This window comes from Ranitomeya variabilis, chromosome 5, assembly GCF_051348905.1.
Source record: "Ranitomeya variabilis isolate aRanVar5 chromosome 5, aRanVar5.hap1, whole genome shotgun sequence".
In the NCBI taxonomy this organism is placed as follows: Eukaryota; Metazoa; Chordata; class Amphibia; order Anura; family Dendrobatidae; genus Ranitomeya; species Ranitomeya variabilis.
Window position 1 is genome coordinate 598,791,910 of NC_135236.1, and position 13,079 is coordinate 598,804,988.

Below are 13,079 nucleotides of genomic sequence, written 5' to 3' on the forward strand. Positions count from 1 at the left end.
TATAGCACTTGGCGAATAGGCTGCAGCAGAAACCTGGATACCTGGATCGCGTCGGCTGATCAGCTGTTTTGCTCCGCAGCTGCACTTGTCATGGCTGTGTCATAGTCACGACATATGCATGGAGAGCCCAACGAACAGGAGCTCCATGCATGTCGTGACTGTCACACAGCCGCGACACATGCTGCAGCCCCGAACAGCTGATCAGCCGGCGCGATCCAGCTTATTCGGTAAGTGCAATAGCTTGTGGAATAAGCCCTGACTTGATCAAACTCACTCCTCTCTAGTAGTGAGCCAGCTAGTCACTGGAGTTACATGATTCAGGAGCGAACCAGAGCCCTATTAGTAAAGGCACCGAATGTACATTACTGATATATAACAGATAGTAAATAAACAAAAATGGTGGATTAGTACATTCCGTCACAAACGCTGATTCCGGTTTCTGACCATTTTGTTTTGCTGGCCATGACTTCCTTCCTACTCTACCTATATATGCTACTTCCCATTTTGTTCATACTAGCATTCCATTTTACATACAGCTAACTGGAAACGACGAACGCCTGTGCCACACTGCTTGTGGCTTTCCACAACTATATTTTGTTGTAATGTCTGTAAGCATTTCCTTTTAACCTCCTCCCCAACACAAGCCTGTTTTCACCTTCCTGACCAGGCCAATATTTACAATTTTGACCACTGTCACTTTGTGGTAGTAACTCTGAAACTCTTCAACGGATCCCACTGATTTGGAGACTTTTTCGTGACATATTGTACTTCATGATAGCGGTAACATTTCTTCAATATGACTTTGTGAAAAAAGCGGAAATTTGGTGAAGCAGTTAGTTTCCAATTTTCAAACTTTAGGCTGTGTTTTTAATGCGTTTCTGCCGTGTTTTTTGCCGCAGCGGAAATGCCAAAAACCGCTTAAACGCATTCCCATGCAATCCTATGGGATTCCGCAGTTGCTGTGCCCATGCTGCGGATTTTCCCACTGCGGAATTGCATAGTGGTAAAAGCCACAGCATGTTCGTTATTTCTGCTGCGGAATCGCGGCTGTTCCGCAGCCATATGATTGCATTGAAAATGCTCACTTTACGTATGTGGCTATGCCCACCATGCGTAAAGTGAGCGCTTCATGTGCGGATGGTACCCAGGGTCTGCAGGGGAGGAGACTCTCCTCCAGGCCCTGGGTACAAAATCCCTGTAAAAAAAATAAATAAAAAAAATAGGGATCTAGCTTACTTCCGATGGCCTCAGGAGTCCTCCCGGCAGCTACCGTTCCGAGGGATGCATTGTGCAAATCACCTGGAATGACGTTGCGGTCACGCAACCGTGACGTCACAAAGGTCCTTCGCGCAAAGCATCCCTGGGAACGGAACGTACCGGGAGCGCCGCTGAGGAGATCGGGGGCCGTCGGAAGGTGAGAATAACCCTTTTTTTTTTTTTTTTTTTTTTTTAAATTATTGTTAACATTCTATATTTTACTATTGATGCTGCATTTGAAGTGACTTTGAGGAGCCTATATGTCAGAAAATATCCAAAAGTTACACTATTCTAAAAACCTACCCCTCAAGGTGCTCAAAACCACATTCAAGATGTTTATTAACCCCTCATGTGTGATTTTCAATGTAGAAAAAAATTAACCTTTGTTTTCACAAATTTAACTTTAGACCCAAATCTTTTTATTTTCCCAAGGGTAAGAGGAAAATAAGGCTAGGTTCAGATTGCGTTAGTGCAATCCGTTTAGCGCGAGCGCTAGCGGATTGCGCTAACGCAATGTCTTTTTCAGGGCCGCGTTCAGGGGTCGCGTTAACGTCCCCGCTCTCGCAGATCCCCGATCTGCGAGAGCGGGGAACGGACCTCTGGCGCGCCGCGGACGCTGCCAGCCGCGTCCAAGGCGCGCTACAAAAGACCGGCACATCGCTAGCGCGTGCCGAAAATGACACGCGCTAGCAATGCGCTCTAACATTGCCGGCAATGGGAGCGCTAACGGACGCGGTGCACGGCGTTAATTTCGCCGTGCAACGCTGTCCGTTAGCGCTATCCCATTAACGCAATGGGAACCTAGCCTAATAGAACTCAAAATTTGTTGTGCGACTCCTCCTGAGCATGCCTATACCCCATATGAGAGGGAAAACGACCGTTTTGGCACATGGCAGGGCTCGGAAAGGAAGCAGTGATGTTTTGGAAACGCAGACTTTGATGGAATGGTTTGCTGGTGTCGTGTTGCGTTGATAAACCATCGTTTTTTGCCTCGTTTTTGTAATGTTCACTGAGGGGGTTAATTAGTGGGACAGTTGTATAGGGCAGATCATTCCAGATGCTTGTGTTTTGTTTTTTTTAATAAAAATAATTATGGGTTGTATTGAGTAGCAAAGCTAAGTGAAAGGGGGGGGAAAATTGTGTATATAAAGAGAAAATATATGTATATATGTACAGTATATCTGTGTGTGTGTGTATGTGTATGTATTATATTATATATTATATTTATAATTTTCAGTCTTTTGTTGTTTTTTTAATATATATTTTTACAGTTGCTATACTGGGGTGCTGAGCGGAGAGCTGAGGCTCCCTCCCTCTGCATGCCTGTTAAATGCTGCGATCAATATCGCACTGCCCCTGATGCAGAGTTTCTGGGGTGTCAGCTGTCAGAATCTGCTAGGGATAGGTCATCAATGTCTGATCAGTCTGGGTCTGGCACCCCCGCCGATCAGCTGCTCTTTGTAGTCACAGCCAGTAATGCTCAATTGTGTAGCTGCTTCGTCTTTTGATAGTGGCCGCTGCAGGGTACTGCACATCCACCTCCAATTCAAATCAATACATAGGAATTTGAACGTCAGTTTTTCTGTAAATGTGGTTTTGTAAGCTGTTTATTCTCTTTACAGCATCCTTTGATTCTGACAACTCTTCATTGCCCATTTCGGCACCATCAATGAACAGCTTGGAAACCAATCTCTATGCAAGTCAAGCTTTTTTGCAAGGACATAATGTTTGCTCCCCTAATTTTGGTAGACAACACTTTTCACCGCATCCTTGGACTAGTTCTTCAAATCCATGTATGTATTAATTACATTAACTTAATTCTTTTTATTTACATAAATTATAAAACCATATTTAAAGGGATCTCGTCATTAGATTCATGCTGCCAAACCAAAAAAAAAAAAAATAACAGGCAGCATGAATCTGAGCCTGGCTGTGCAGCTTGGAATGTTTTACTGTAAAGCCCTGGGTTTTTGAATCTACCTGGTACAATCGCACATCCAGACTCTGATTCATGCTGCTCGTAGTTTGGGCAGGTTCCCTTTTACGATGAAATTATTGGTTCTGCTAGTAGACCTCTCATCTAGCTACATTTAAGAATCATCTATATTTCAGGTCACTCTCTTGGTCCTTCAGCTTTGTCTGGTTCTACATCTCCACTGCCATCGTCAACTGATCCTCAGTTGTCAGGCCCAATGCAGCCAATAAACTTTACGAATGATCGCAAAATACCACCTCCTATTGGAACAGAGAGGCTAGCACGAATTCGACAGAGTGGCTCTTGTGCTGTTGGGAACACCTACTCCACTTCTGTTGGACAAAATGGTATATGGTCATTTGGAGTCAACAGTGAGCCAGGTATGAATTTGGACAGTTACATTTTTTTTAAGTTAATAGCTGGAAGAAAAAAAAAAAAAAAAACCAGCAAATATTAAAAGCAAAAAAATGACTTTGCTTGCCTCTTTTCTTTATTGATGGGCTGAGATGGTTCAGTAGTTCTCTTAGGTTATGTTTCCAGATGGCCAGAATTTGCCCGCTACAGTGGTCAAGTGCCATATTTATAGCACCTATTGCAGAAGAATTCTCGTGGATAACTGATCAAGATGTGCAACAATTTTACGACATTACGTAGTTGGGAAAAAATGTTTGATTTTTGGCATTTACACCTGGTCTAGCAACTCTTCTGTGGTGGTGAGCAAAGAGGGTATGTGGTTGAGCGTGGCCAACAAAATCATAGTTTATTCTACTAACGTGGCATAAGTTTGATAGAAATGTACTCCAGTCTCCGGTACATCTTACTCCAGCCCTTCATTTAGACTGGTGTGTAAACCGGTCTTAATGAGTTTGTGCTGTTGTAATACCTGGTGTAGGTTCTAAACACGAATGCGTGACACAGGGAATCTTAGTGAATATTTTGTCATGAACTGACTTTTCAGAATTCTTCTGCTTTAAATGATGGCTCGTGTTCATTCAGAGACCGGAAGAGCCACCAGCAGAACGCGTGTGGCACTGAGGGGTTAATACAGGAAATCTAACAACTTACTCTCCCTTCCACTGTTGTTCGTTACCTTACGTCTGAAGAGTTGGTTATTTTAATGCCTTCAACTTGATGTACGGAAACCAATGATTTTTGTAGGAGTGATTGTTGTTAAAGTTGTAAACCAGACATTCTGTGGAGTTGTAAAATATAAAATCTTTAATGCATGTTTGCTGAAATTATTTATTTATTTACCTTAGAAGTGTTATCTGGGTGGTCTCAGCCAGTCATGAATGCCCAAATATTCCATCAACCTCAACCAGAAAACTCTGTGTTTTCACTACACCAGTATATGGAAAGGGATGAATACGGAGTGTTACATCCTTCCACTGGGTTCCATCGACCAACATCAAGCACTGTTGACTTTTCCAAAGTAAGTTAATTTTGTAAGTTTTCCCATGGACCACAACTGAGTGAAAACAGATATTTCACCCATATAGATAATTAGAAATACAAAATAATAAGCTTTATTATATTCAAATCAGACAGCCTGTTCCCTACTACCACTAAATGTAAAGGGTACAATGTGGTAACCATTGCTGAAGCATTTCAAATATGGGTATTTTGTTGTAAATCTCTTCGAAAAGTTGCAAATACTTTGCTCAATCCGGTGTTTGCGAGTCAAAAAAAAAATGTTCATGCCACTTTCATTCAGCTCTGCCAAAATGGCTGGATCTAGCTGCAGTGTTCCTTACGCCACAAATTTTACTCCAGTTCCCACCTCTTAATGAATCGGGAACTTTTGACTCCAACATGCCTCATCAAGACCAGGCGTGAACTAACGTCATATGGTTTTCAGATGGGAGTCTTTACAACTTTATGCTGAGTATTTTATTTATTTTAATTGTTCCACAATTGTTAGATTCCATTTTGAACAGATTAATGAACCTCTGACTATACTGGCTTCTGAGAGACTCTGCCTCTCTAACATGCTCTTTTGGTAAATTAACCCTCGCTGGGTTTTTATTTTTTTGTACCACTTACCTTTCCCACTTTTTGTTAGCCCTGACCAAATTGTTTAAGATGTGTTGCTGTCAGGGGGGCGTGGTTTGCCAGGGGAAGGAGCGGACGTGTTCCACAGGAGCTCCTGCTAATTCCCCTTAAAAGCTTACATAAAGCGTACTAATTGTGGATTTTTGGACTCCTGAAGCATTTATAGCATGCCAGGAGCCAATCAAGCTAAGATGGGGCCAGTCCCTATCCAGAACAACCTGGTTTGGAGCCAGAGAGGGGCAAAGAGGACCAGAGACCTATTGAATCATGGAAGGACTCAGACCGCATCTACATTTACAAAGCCTGGACCTTCCAGCACCCAGCACAAGCCTAAACAGCAGGAGACACAGCTGCACAGAGAGACCCTGACACAGGGGACACACCGCTGCCGCAGCTACAGATCGGTCCCGCATCGCTGAGGATAGAGGCCGGGACAAAGCAGCGACTCAACATGTCGGGAGCAGACCGGGAAACAAGATGGCCCCCGCCGTTGCAGCTGAGGCACAGCACTCAGGAGTGTGTGCCAAGGCTGCAGGCGGCTGCTGGATCCCGGACACAGGAGGAAGCAGCGTTGGAGGAGCCGGAACTTGATCATAGGAGAGCTGCAGCCACGGAGGAAAGCGCAGGGGTCCCAGAGAGAGACAGGCTCAGCGCTGAAGCTTCAAGGATCCCTGTGATGGGAGCGCTTGCTCCTGCAGCAACCACAGCTCTGAAATGCGAAGATCAGGAGAGACGTCAGATGACATCAATGACACCGATCACTGGGATACAGAGGAGAGGAGCAGCTGAGAGCCAGCGAGACACAACCGCACATAACAGCGGAAGGACCTCTTCAACATCTCGGGTCCCGGGTAACAGCCTCCGCCATGACGCGCCGGTGTTCCTTCCGGCGGGGAAGGAAGGGAGAGAGACTCACAGTAAGTCACAGGGGAATGAGAAGGGACGAGGAGCTGGGTCACAGGACAGGCCTACTAATAAAATGCCAGAGACAATTAAAACGCTAACTGCAGCCCATAAGCCTGAGAATCTATATAATACGCCTATGATTGGATCTCCCCAATCACCATTGCTCAGCCACAATAATGAAGAGCTATTATCCCTAGAGCTAGGAATCCAGCTCAATGCCACCAATGATTGTTTACCCACAAATGGTGAACTCACCCTGTGTAGGAATAAATCCCCTTTAACTAGGGAGGCGACAGAACAAACAGCAATGCGATCCCAGGCATTTATTGAATCGCTCACCTCACGTTTTGCGGAGAAGTTTGAGTCCCTTACTAGAAGGAAATTTGCCAACATTCGCAGAGACATGGATTGGAGTTTAAAATCAAACACCGTAACAGACACTACTTTTTCGGTCCCTGATTCATCTATGTCACCAATAAATAAGGCGTGTGCAGACTCTGACAACTATGTGGACTCTTCAGTTTCATCTGACCTAGAGGATAATGAGTCCTCTGATGACCTGGATTCGGAGGGTCTCGCATACTCAAATATGTACTCAAAGGGGTCCAGTGACACTGAGGACTCGGGCTGCTCAAAAATCTCAAATAGCGATATGGAACAGGAGCAACCTTGCTCTGAGGCCACTGATTACTCATTGATAGATAACATTTCAGCCTCTGATGACTACCCTTCACAGAGATTTATGGTCAAACTATGTAGAGCTCTCCTAATCTCTATGGACTTAAAAGGAACTAAAGCATCTGAAAAAATCTTTAAAAAACTTTTTAAAGACCTCTTTTCACAAATAAATGCTGTCCCACTCTCTGACTTGAATATGGCTTCCGACAAACCTCCCAACACCCCCAAAAAACTAATCCTCCAAGTAAACATCACGAGCCGGCGTCTTTTAAAGATGTAGGGGGCGTTTCTGTGCGATCGGATCCTCTGGCCAATTTAGAGAATGATACAGCCTCATTCAAGAATAGCTTAGCTGACTTCGAGAACTTCAAAAGAAAGAATAATCTGAAAATCCGAGGAATCCCGGAATCGGTAGAAAAATCTCAGTTGGGAGACTACGTCTCCTCTGATATCTCATCTGTTCCCCGATACTAAAGGAAAAAAATCTGGTTGTTAAAACATTCAGGATACGCAGACCATCTTCTCTACCGCCGAATATAGCTGCAGATGTTATTGTCTCATTTTATCCCAACTGGTTAAGGGACTCATTGCTTGACATCGCAAGAGAACCAAGGTTCCTCTCATCTCCGTACGGCCACCTGACCTTCTACATGGATCCATGTAGGGACACCTTACAAAAACGAAGAATGTTTCAGCACACTACCCATAGACTGCAACAGGCTGGAATACAGTATATTTGGTACCAGTTCTCTAATCTGAGATACTACTTTGCGGCAAAATGGCGCACCTTTTCTTCTCCGGCAGAGGCAGCAGTCTTCCTGAACCGTGCGGGTATAAATCCTCCCGGGCCTTCTTCTGACCCCACTTCCTAACTCAAACCAAACTCTTGTTGAAAATCTTGAGGAATATTTCTCTTTTCTCTTTTTCGCCCAACAAAGTCTGAGGGCCATGTGAGTTAGTCCAGACTTGACAGGCACTTCATATATCTTCAGCTGCTGTTTTAAGCTAATTCACATGTAGCATTACCTCTGTTATTTTACAGCCTACTACATCCATTCACACAGCTTCAGAGTTGATACAATCTTCCGACATCATCTATACTAATGTACACGTAGCATTCTATACTAATGTACATGTAGCGTTATTCATGCCAATGCGTATTTTACTCAATCCTTTTTAGGTATGTCAATTTCATAGCCTACTACATTACTTCATGTCAAGCAAATTTACATGCATATTCTACTATGTTATTTTACACCAAAGTATTATATGATTGCCTGTCCCCCCTATTGCTATAGGGGTTTATTTTTCCCACCTTCATATCCCTCCCTTTCCCCTCCGTCCCTTCCTTGCCTTACCTTCCCGGTTAAAAATTAAAATCCCAATAAAATCTTAGAAATTGATGACGGCAACACATCTTTTTCAATGTGATGGTGGTGATGATTTTTTTATTTGTTTAGTTATTTTTAATATATAGACAAAATGGAAATACTTCTAGCCTTTTGATGTGTTCTATGTTCTGTTGTGAATAAAAATAAAAAATATGGCTTTAAGATTTCCAAATCATTGCAATCTTTTTATTTTATTTACATTTTACACAACATCCCAAATTTTGGGGAATTGTTAATGTTTTAAAGGGAACAGGTCATGTCCCCAAACGCTATTAACTTGCAGATATGGGTTTAATCTGCAGGTTAATCTAAAGCTGTGCAGCTGCCACACAGAAAGCTCATCGACTGGGATGAAGTAAGCTTTATTCCTCTCGGCAGCCTTCAGCTTTCAGTCATAGAGGTTCAACTTCAATCACAACTCGGTACATAGTGGGCGGTGGCTGTAACCAACCCCCCAGCAATGGCTGACGGCAGACTCTGCTGTGCATCAGTGCTGAGACGACTATCAGTCAGTGCCGGGCTGTGGTTACAGCCACCGTTCACTATGTACTGAGCAGTGATTGAAGCTGCGCTTCTGACTAAAAGCTGGAGGCTGCCTGGAGTAATTTAGTTATTTCCTCCCGCTGACTGAGCTTTCAGTGCTGCAGCCACACAGTATTATAGTGCTATTAACCTGCAGATTAACTCCATATCTGCAGCCTAATAGCATTTTTTGATATGACAGATTCCCTTAACTATTTTTTTTTTTTTTTTTTTTAGCTATGGTATGTTCCCACCCAAATATACATTCTTTATATCCACTTTTGTGACAGTTTGTTTTTATACTGTCACATCATGTGATAAGTATGTACATTTGAGCTATATATATATATATATATATATATATATATATATATATATATATATATATATATATATATATATATATCCTGTGTGTATATGTATCAAGCCATGCCCACTCCACATAACCCCGCCCACTCCGCATAGCCACTCATGCCACACACAAAGCCCCGTCCACACGGGCGGAGACACATTCACCTCGAAAGCCACCCTGCAAAACTCACCGTCTGCGACATCTCAGCCGCTGCGAGCTACAATCAGTGCCGCTGCCTTCAGAGTATCCGTGCGCGGCAGGCTCAGGCCACATCTAGCTCCATCGTGTCTAGAATAGAGTTGCTCCTGTGAGGCATGACGTCAAGGGAAAGGGAGGAGCCTCATAAATTACACCGCTGTGCTCATAACAGGAAGTTGCTGTGCACATTAGAGGGGAAGAGCAATGAGGGGGGCAAATGAGGAGTGAGGGGGGGGGAGAAGAAATTCTGTAGTGTTGAATATATGATGTGAAATATTTTTATGTGCAATATACCGTATATACTCTAACATAAGCCGACCCGAGTATAAGCCGAGACACCTAATTTTGCCACAAAAAACTGGGAAAACTTATTGACTCAAGTATAAGCCTAGGGTGGGAAATGCAGCAGCTACTGGTAAATTTCAAAAATAAAAATAGATCCCAATAAAAGTAAAACTAATTGAGACATCAGTAGGTTAAATGTTTTTGAATATCCATATTAAATCAGGATCCCCAGATAATGCTTCATACAGTTCATGATGGGCCTCATAAGAGACTCCATTCAAAATACGCCCCATATAATGCTCCATAAAGATCATGATGGGCCCCATAAGATGCTCCATACAAACATGCCCCATATAATGTTGCACAAAGGTTAATAATGGCCCCATAAGATGCTCCTTATTAAAATATGCCCCATATAATGCTCCATACAGTTCATGATGGGCCCCATAAGATGCTCCATAGAATAATATGCCGCATAGGCTGCTGCATAAATGTTAATGATGGCCCCAGAAGATGCTCCATAAAGGTTGATGGCCCCCATAAGATGCTCCATAGAATAATATGCCCCATATGCTGCTGCGATTTAAATAAAAAATTACATACTCTCCTCTCGTCGCTGGGAGCTAGGTTCCAGTGTCCTGAGCAGACTTGGACACCGGCTCGCTATGGGGGCCAGGTGCGGTGCCGGTGTCGCCGCTGGCTCAGGCCCCTGGCACTTGCGATAGTCACCTGTCCCCGTTCCACTGCCGCACGCCGCTGTGTCTTCTGAGTCTCTGCAGTGACTGTTCAGGCAGAGGGCGCGCACTGAACATGTCATCGTGCCCTCTGACCTGAACGTCACAGCCAGAGGACGCGGAAGACACAGTGCAGCGGTGGAATGGGGACAGGTGAATATCGCATGGCTCACCATCCTGGCGCACCATCCTGGCGCGGTCTGTCTTCTCCGATGGTCTCTGGTGCCGGCAGCTTGTACCTGTGTTCCGCGGTCGCATGAAACCGCTCATTAATGAATATGCGCTCCTCGCCTATGGGAGTGAAGACGCATCCATATTCATTACTTTAATGAGCGGTACCATGTGACCGCTGAACACAGGAAGAGCTGCTGGGGCCAGAGACCATCGGAGAAGCAGGGAAGTGCAGAGACTGTGGTGCAGAGGAGGTGAGTATGATGTGACAGCTGCCGCTCCCCCGACCCCCTGGGATAATGACTTTGCGTATAAGCAGAGAGGGGCACTTTCAGCCTAAAAAAAATGGGCTGAAAATCTCGGCTTATACTCGAGTATATACGGTAATCATTATAATTTGTTATAACTAACCACAGTTAGTTACTATGCCCGGGCAACGCCAGGCACTTCAGCTAGTGCCCTATAAACTTCCTTGTATGGTTGGAGCTCAAGTGTGAGGAATGACTGCTGTGGGCATGCAGCATTGCATTTCCTACTAATGGTTAATGATGCAGGGAGGTTTATACATTCCCTGAACAGGTATCCCCACATTAGATTGCGAGTAGTGATGAGCGAGTGTACTTGTTGCTCGGGTGACCTCCGAGTATTTATGACTGCTCGGAGATTAAGTTTTCATCGCCTCAGCTGAAAGATTTACAGCTATTACCAGGCTAAGTACATGTGGGGGTTGCCTGGTTGCTAGGGAATCCCCACATGTAATCAGGCTGGCTAATAGCTGTAAATCTTAATGGCTGCCACGATGAAAACTATATCTCCGAACACTAACAAATACTTGGAGATCACCCAAGCGTGCTCGGGAAAACCGAGCAACGAGTACACTCGCTCATCACTAATTGTGAGGAATGTTTTTCAGGTGATTTGTAAAACAAAAAATATTTGTGACTAAACTTTTTTTCTTTTTTTTTTTTTTGTCCTCTTAGGCCATGCCAGGAACATGGACATCACCGCCTCTTGGAACTGCACATCTAAAATATGTTAATTAAGATACAGCTGAACACCATTTAAGACTTGGATTGGGATGCCCGGAACAATTTAAAAGGCTTGTCTACTGCTTGGTCAACCTATTCTTAAATGCGAACACTTTCCTCCTACTGATGGGCTGCAGCATTCATGTGACATAAGGTCATGCGTCATAAAGCAGATACAGCGCTTACACAAGAACAGCATCAGTTTGAGAGTAGAGTTTTGCCCTTCTCCCAGTACCCTGCATTATTTTACGATTGAAGACGTATAGCATTTAAGAAGGGTTGTCCAAATAGACGACAACCCCCTTTCATGTTTTCTCAGTTACGGTTATTTGTTTTCTTAAATGCCACTTATGTTAGGGACATTACATTGTAAAAGCAAATTTCAGCCTTACTCTTCTCTGATTGAAAAATCACTTCATGCAATCCTATTTAAAAGAAATGGTAATGGTATACCTTTCCATTTTTACATACACGGGCTATAATGTCTTTCAGTTGAATTTAAGTTCTTGTTTTATGTTCCTCTTGTTAAAATGACCATTCATCCCAAATATTTAATAAAACGTTTCTTCATAGTTTGTGTTGTCAATAAATTAACCAAAGTTGAATACATATACTAACTCAACATCACTAGGGGGGTTTCCTGCAATATACCTTCAGGGAAGTGTTATATTATTTACGCCAGGGGTATCCAACCTTACGGTGTTCCCGGGCCACATCGGAAGAACAGTTAGTTGTCTTGGGCCTAATATGAAATAAACACTAACAATAGCTTATTAGCAAAAAAAAAAAACATGAGTAATGCTCTTGATTTCTGCCACCACAGAGCGGGAAAAATGTCCTTGCATTGTGTAGGTGCCCATTAGGAAAATATATTAAAATCTATAAGCAAGTCCAAAGATTGCAAGTACTAATATGGAAAATGTAGAATAACGCACTACACTGAGTCTGCTGAATATGATACATTGAGACTGCTGTATACCCATCACGGACATGAAGACCCTGCTCTTTATAATCACATATGAGACACAACTAGACTGCAGTATACAAGACAGTCAATCTTGAATATAGGATCACCCAGACCCTGGAGATACATAGCCACAGGAGCTGTGATAGTGGACAGGAGGGCAGAGCATGCGAACATCCTGATGTTGGCACTTCAGTGTCTAACTTAATCCAGTCTTCTGTGCGTGGCGGCGTTCATTGCAGAATGCCGTGTGCACGTGCACACAGTTCTGTTGACAATAGTTAAAAGGGCCAGCAATCTAAAAAACTGTGCTGGTGGCCCAATATGCATTTAAGCATTGCAGTCCGCTGGAAATACGGTAAGTCTTGGGCCACATTAACAGCCGTCCTTGGCTACAGGTGTGACTCCCCATATTTAAACCCTTCACCTCTGAGCCTGTTTTCACCTTCCTGACCAGGACAAATTTTTCAATTCTGACCAGTGTCCCTTAATGTGGTAATAAGTCTAGAACACTTTAATGAATCCCAGTGATTTTGAGATTTTTTCGTGACACATTATACTTTAAT

General features: G+C 43.5%; 1 protein-coding gene across 1 annotated transcript in view; it reads left to right on the forward strand.

Annotated features, from left to right (window-relative positions):
* Positions 1-12,121, forward strand: part of LOC143776553 (ankyrin repeat and KH domain-containing protein 1-like) — a 196,800-nt gene extending 184,679 nt beyond the window's left edge. Inside the window, exons 30-33 of the mRNA XM_077266025.1 lie at positions 2,880-3,050; positions 3,370-3,612; positions 4,492-4,664; positions 11,502-12,121. Of these exons, the coding sequence (XP_077122140.1) occupies positions 2,880-3,050; positions 3,370-3,612; positions 4,492-4,664; positions 11,502-11,564 (650 nt within the window). The 3' untranslated portion in view covers positions 11,565-12,121. The remainder of the gene's footprint in view (positions 1-2,879; positions 3,051-3,369; positions 3,613-4,491; positions 4,665-11,501) is intronic.
* The last annotated feature ends 958 nt before the right edge of the window (positions 12,122-13,079 follow it).